General features: G+C 41.7%; 1 protein-coding gene across 1 annotated transcript; it reads left to right on the top strand.

Moving 5' to 3' along the window:
* Nucleotides 1-5542: 5542 nt before the first annotated feature.
* On the top strand, nucleotides 5543-6529 carry LOC102957136 (olfactory receptor 6X1). Its single transcript, XM_007091204.2, has one exon. The coding sequence runs from the start codon at nucleotides 5585-5587 to the stop codon at nucleotides 6527-6529; it is 945 nt and encodes a 314-aa protein (XP_007091266.2). The 5' UTR covers nucleotides 5543-5584.
* Nucleotides 6530-6929: the final 400 nt, after the last annotated feature.

Genomic DNA, 6929 nt, shown 5'->3' with positions numbered 1-6929 from the left:
AGACTAATCTGTAGACGTAGAAATCAGATCAGTGGTTGTTGGGATGGGAGAGAAGGTGTTGAGGTAGACCAACAGAAAGTGTGCACAAAAGAACTTTTTGGAGTGCTGAGGACGTTCTAAATCTTAATTTAAGGTGTGGTTCCATGGGTATACACATCTGTCAAAACTCGCTGAACTATATACTTAAAATGTCTGCATTTTCTTCTATGTAAGTCCACCTCATTAAAGTCTTTCTAAATTACAATTCCAGCTCTATTTTCCTGTTTTGTAGAGTGTCCCCCAACAATGAGCGGCGCTTGCTATCTCCATCAACTGTCTGCTGACCCTCAAGAGTTCAAAACCCCATCTTTTCACTTATCACCATAAGATTCTATGCTGTTCACTCTTGCATTTCTGCATACCTGGCTACTTTTCACGTTACTAATCAAATTTCCTACCCTTAAGCCAACTTAGTTCATTAGAGGATCCCATTTAATTATTAAGAAACCACTGATTTTTCTCCTGGCAGAAACTAAGAAATTCAAGATCTCAACCCCATGGATTCTCAGATTTTGGTGAATTATTTCAGGAGTGGAGGCATGACTGGTACCAATGAGAATTTAGAAAGCTGCAATGTCTCACCCTGACTTGTGAATAAACTTTTAGCGAGACTTTCTTTTCTCCTGGGAGTCTCGGGAGCACTTCCATGGAGACTAATGTCCCAGAGGAAGCTAGGAAAGTGCCCCACTAACAAATCATTATTTTGAGAGAAGAAACCTTGACCTAGTGTGAACTGATCTATGAATCACTTTCAAAACAATTCTCTTAAACACTGAAGCAATCTTGCCATTTCTTGAAAGCTTTATGAATAGAAGTCGGCAATGCATGACAGCACTTACCTTAAATTCTAGAAAGAGAGATGCATTTTCCTAATGCAAAAAAGAAGGAACTTTTCTGTTTCAATTCTGTGGCCTTATAAGAGTCTCCTTTTCTTTCAGTCCACATGTGGGCAAGCATGCACCTCAGGACCAGAAGTGTTTCCTCGGGAATCATTAGTGCTTGTGAGTATTTCTTTGCTACAGAGAAGCAAAGAGTACTGTTTGGGGTGAAGTTTTGCTTTTCTCTAGAATGAAAAGCTACGGCTAGCCTTGCTGCCTTGAAGCCTTCAAATGAATTCCAATAAATGAATCTCAGTCTCATACAGAAAAGTCATAACCCTGACTTGGACCAGCACACAGTCTTAATTTACTGCATTTTACCCAGAACCATAAATCCTTGGAATGAATTTCAGACTGGCTATCTTTATTTGCATCTCAGTATTGCACAGAATCACAGTAGTGATTCTTTTTTTTTTTTTATGTTTATGTATTTATTTTTGAGAGAGGGGTGGGGAGCAGAGAGAAAGGGAGACAGAGAATCCCAAGCAAGCTCCATGCTGTCAGCACAGAGCTCGATGCAGGGCTCGAACTCACCAACGGTGAGATCATGACCTGAGCCAAAATCAGGAGTCAGACACTTAACTGACTGAGCCACCCAGGTGCCCCACTCCAAGTAGTGATTCTTGATGCGTTTGCCTTTGTGGAACTGATAGAGTATAATCCAGGTTCCTCTGCTGGAAGGTCACACACTACTGGGCATCTTCACATTGACTACATGATCAAAGTTGAAAAATTCAAGAAATTGCCCCCTATCAAAAGTTAAAAAGACAAAATGAATAAGCAAACAAACGATGAGGCTTGGGACACATTGCCCTTAGCCCAAATCAAGAAAAGATACATGTTAATATTTTTGTACTTTTTGGGGCGCCTGGGTGGCTCAGTCGGTTAAGCATCTGACTTCAGCTCAGGTCGTGATCTCACGATTTGTGGGTTTGAGCCCCACATCGGTTCTGTGCTGACAGATCAGAGCCTGGAGCCTGCTTTGGATTCTGTGTCTCCCTCTCTCTTTCTCTGCCTGTCCCCTGCTCATGCTCTGTCTCTCTCTTCCAAAATAACTAAACATTAAAAAAAATTTTTTTAATATTTTTGTACTTTTTTTCTTTTGAGACTATGAAAAGTTTGAGAAAAATGAAGGATGCTTGATTGCAACAACATAGCTCAGAAAAAATGATTCAACTGTGCCTCAAACCCTTGAGCATTAAGTGGGTTAAGAAAGCTCTCTGTGCTCACTCTGGAGATCTGGGAGAATAATTAGAATGCAGTAAGAAACTCATATCCCTGATTAGGGATAGACAGAAGAGCAGAAAGGTTTACATGCAGCAAAATTTACATAAAAGCTGGAAGCCGAAGCGGACTTGGAGACAAATTATTTAGCCAACAGTCCTTGTTATGTGTCTAGCCTTTGAAATAGAGCAGTAGCATTTCATAAACATACGCATGTATCAGTCTATGTAAACTCATAGGTACCTGGGGATACAATGTCAACAAACTATCCATTTATATAATCCTCCAGAAAATATCTCTTGAGGGCTTATTTTATGACAAGCCCATACTTAAGCCCTACAGATATTATTGCCCTACAGATATATATCGCTTACAACCTTAAAGTTTATGGAGGAAGCCAAACAAACTATAAATAAAATTTTGTAAGCGTTCAGATATGGAAATGTCCAGGGGGTCACGGAGGGTAGGAGTAGCACTGGAACTAGATTGGAGATGGGAAGTCAGGGAAGGCTTCCCATGACATGGGTCCTTAGCTGAGGTCTAGACTTCACATAGGACTTAGCCAAATGCTGGAAGAGATTGGGGGAGGGTATTCTAGGCCAAGGGAACAGCACACAGTGATTAGGTGATGAGAGAGCTGATGACACCTTCAGGGAACCAGAGCAGGGATCAGCAAACTGTTGCTGTAAAGGGCCTGATTCTGAGTAGTTTAGGCTTTGGGGGCCCTATAGTCTCTGCTGCAACTATTCAACTCTGCCATTGCAGCACCAACGAATTAGTGTAGTTCCAGTGAGATTTTATGTACAGATAGTTAGCCAAACTCTAAACTTGGGTAAGTCAATAAGCACAGAGCATGGAATGGGGAAAGAAAAAGGAAAACGGCAGATCAGTCTGGAAGATTGGGTAGGGTAAGACCAGATCATCAACGGTCTTGAATGTCACACCAAGGATTTTGGATGCTACCCTCAAGGTTCTGAGAAGTGCCCTACCTGTTAGCTTATCAGAAGTGCCTGAACAGGCCTGACTCCCAGCTTCAGCTCAAGCTAGATTCTATGCTTTAGTTCTATTTCACAAACTTCGGGCCTTGTCTGGAATGCATTCTTCCTCCCTGTCCCACTCTCTTTTCCTATTGAACTCCTTTAGACTCGGCTGAGGCACCTCCTTCTCTGGAAAACCTTCCCTAACGTCTGCCAGGCTGGGTAAGGGGTCTCTGCTGGCTGTTCCTAAAACAACCTGCGCACAACTCCATAGGATCACTCCCTGCACTATATTGTAATTATTATACATGGTCTCTCTCTCCCTATCAAATGATAAACTCCTTAATCCTCTAGTAGGACTTGGAACATAAGAAGCTCTCAACAAATGCCTATGCTATTTATAGGTCCAATTCTCCAAATTGTGGAATGTTTAGCGCTTAGAAAATTTGTATTAACCGGGAGAGAATGCCATTCTCCTCTGAGTGCAAAATGAAGATAAATCTATATCTACCCTATTTGGAGGGACCAGGCTCATGGCCGGTTATACTGGCCATTAGTACACATTCAAATGCTTCTCCGTCTCTTACAGCCTTCATGGGAAATAACCGAAGCTTGTGACATTATAGGCAAAAAAAATAATCCTTTCCTGGTGTAGAAAAGAGGTGGGAGGAAATGGGAGTATTTTTCTCCCTTAGGCTCTCAGAGAATTCTTGTTCTCTAATATGGGGATAGAATTAATCCTCATATCAATGAACTGTGAGCTTCTTCTCTCAGGCTAAGTTTCTCATACTTTGAAAATGGGGCAATTCATTTCATAGCAATGTACCCTACCCATTGCAAAAAAGAACCACGTAGAAGAATATCCTCAATAGGATAGGAAGTAGATTTACTGTTTTCTAGTGAATTTTAATAGAACAGGAAGAAAAAATTCTCAGCTTATAAATTTTCATATGCAAATAGGAATGCTTCGGTTAGTATGGACAGATACTTAGTCATAAAGGAAGGTTTTGGTAGGAATGTACTTGCCAGGATCCAGTTTGTTATCCTAAGCATTTGCTAGCCTTTTTACTTTTTTAGGTTCGTGTTTAGGTTTGTGGGTATTTGTGTGTGTGTGTGTGTGTGTGTGTGTGTGTGTGTGTATCTTTATCCAGTGTACATTTATTAGGTACTTCTGCATATTAGGCCCTAATTCAGCTGGTCTTGGCATTTTGGTTTTTTTTTTTAATTTTTTTTTTAATGTTTATTTATTTTTGAGACAGAGTGTGCATGGGGGAGGGGCAGAGAGAGGGGGAGACAGAGAGTCCGAAGCAGGCTCCAGGCTCTGAGCTGTCAGCACAGAGCCCGACGTGGGGCTCCAACTCACGCACCGTGAGATCCTGACCTGAGCCGAAGTCAGGTGCTCAACCGACTGAGCCACCCAGGTGCCCCAAGGCATTTTGAATTAAAGCTTAGTGCATTTTCCTACTTGCTAAGCAGTTCTCTTCATTTAGTTTGAATATTTTTTTAGTCTCCTTTGTTACAAGTCTGAACTAGAATTTGGAAGTGGATTCCTGAGAAAACATCTGTTCTATTATCTAAGTTGTATTTCACCACTAATATATAACAGCAAGGATTTTTAGTTGTATAAATACACACACAGAGACATGGGGGGAGCTGCAAAATCAGCTTTCTTAAACATATTTGTAATATAAATGGATAGTTTCTTTTCAAATATAATAGGAAAGTGTGGATTCACTTCTTATGAACCCACAGCTCAGTTTATGCAGACATACCGTTATGTATACTTTTTTTTTTAATTTTTTTAATGTTTATTTATCTTTGGCACAAAGAGAGAGACAGAGCATGAGCGGGGGAGGGGCAGAGAGAGAGGGAGACACACAATCTAAAGCAGGCTACAGGCTCCGAACTGTCAGCACAGAGCCCGACGTGAGGCTCAAACCCACAGACTGAGAGATCATGACCTGAGCCGAAGTCAGACGCTCAACAGACTGAGCCACCCAGGTGCCACTCGTTATGCATACTTTAAATAATAATTTGGGGTGTTCTATGTAAGTGATGAATCACTAAATTCTAGTCCTGAAACCATTATTACGCTGTAAATTCACTAAATTGGATTTAAATAGAATAAAAAATAACAATAATATGGATTATTGACAGCTAAAGCACATTGCAACGGTTATTCTCATAGCTATACATGGATGGAAAACTACTTTTCCACTCATCAAGTATACTAAGTACTTTCAAAGTCCATTAGGTGCTGGTTTAGTCGACCAAAGGATAAACCAAATCATGAGTAAGGAAGGAGGGCTTAGGGTGTATATGTGTATGTGAAGGAGGGGGAGTGTCCTGAAGGATCTTAAATGGAATCAGAGTCCTCCTTTTCTTTCTTTTTCTTTTTTTTGTCCAAATTAGTATGAGATTCTAAAGAGCTACTTTCTTGCCTGTCTTTCTAGAGAATCAAGGGACATGACAAATGGTACGACCATCACAGAGTTCATCCTTCTAGGCTTTCCTGATACCCAAGGACTACAAATCCCTCTCTTTCTCGTGATCTTTTGCAGCTACATATTAACCCTTGCAGGCAATGGGCTCAAAATCGCCATTGTCTGGGCCGAGCCCAGGCTACAAATACCAATGTGCTTCTTCCTTTGCACCTTGTCCTTCCTAGAGATCTGGTTCCCTACCACGGTCATTCCCAAACTATCAGAAACGTTTGTGGTGGCAAGAACAGCTATCTGCATCCCCTGCTGTCTTCTTCCACTTTTTCCTGGGAACCGCCGAGTTATCTTCATTGTCATGTCTTTTGACCATTACCTGGCCATCTGCAAGCCCCTTCGCTATCCCACCACTATGACCAGCAACCTCTGCCTGCAACTTGCCCTGAGCTCCTGGGTGGTAGGCTTTACCATTGTCTTTTGTCAGATGCTACTGCTTATCCAGTTGCCATTCTGTGGCGACAATGTCATCAATCATTTCTACTGTGATGTTGGTCCCATTTTGAAAGCAGCCTGCACAGACACAAGCATTTTGGAGCTCCTGGGTCTTTTGGCGACGGTCCTGGTGATCCCAGGGTCACTCCTCTTCACAGCGATTTCTTATATCTGTATCCTGTCCACCATCCTACAGATCCCTTCAGCCACTGGCCAACAGAAGATTTTCTCGACCTGTGCCTCCCACCTGACAGCAGTCTCCCTGCTCTATGGTGCCGTTTTGTTCATGTACCTGAGACCCACAGCACACTCTTCCTTGAAGATTAATAAGGTGGTGTCAGTGCTAAATACTATCCTGACACCCCTTCTGAATCCCTTCATTTATACAATTAAAAATGAGGAGGTGAAAGCAGCCCTAAGGAAGGCAATGGCTTGTCCAAAGACTCATCATCCAGAGGAAAACATGCGACACATCAAATGAACTTAAGGCAGATACAAAAATTAAATGTGAAAGAGGACTGTGGAGAAGATGAGGATGTGAAAGCAAACTATGATGGTAAACCTTCCGTGTAAGGATTTGTTCCATATAAATGAACCACGAGTCCTCCTTCAAAAGAAGGGACCGAATTCTCCAACAAGGAAATCCCAGAATACCTTCTGATGCATGAAGTGCCACTAAGGACTTTCTCAATTGTAAGCTGAAAGTAGAAACCACAGAAGTCAAGGACAAGTGTCAGTAACTTTTTTAAAAAATGTAAGGAATCCCGTCTCCCTCTTTGTTTACAGTAACTCCCTTCGCCTCATCTCCTTGTCAAAGGCATGAAGCATTCTCAGTACTGATCTTCTTCATAGTAGAAGTCTCACGTAGTCTCCTAATCAAT

The sequence above is a fragment of the Panthera tigris genome, chromosome D1 (genome assembly GCF_018350195.1).
Source record: "Panthera tigris isolate Pti1 chromosome D1, P.tigris_Pti1_mat1.1, whole genome shotgun sequence".
Taxonomy (NCBI): Eukaryota; Metazoa; Chordata; class Mammalia; order Carnivora; family Felidae; genus Panthera; species Panthera tigris.
Note: the sequence above shows the minus strand (reverse complement) of the source record. Positions and strands in the feature narration are given on the sequence as shown.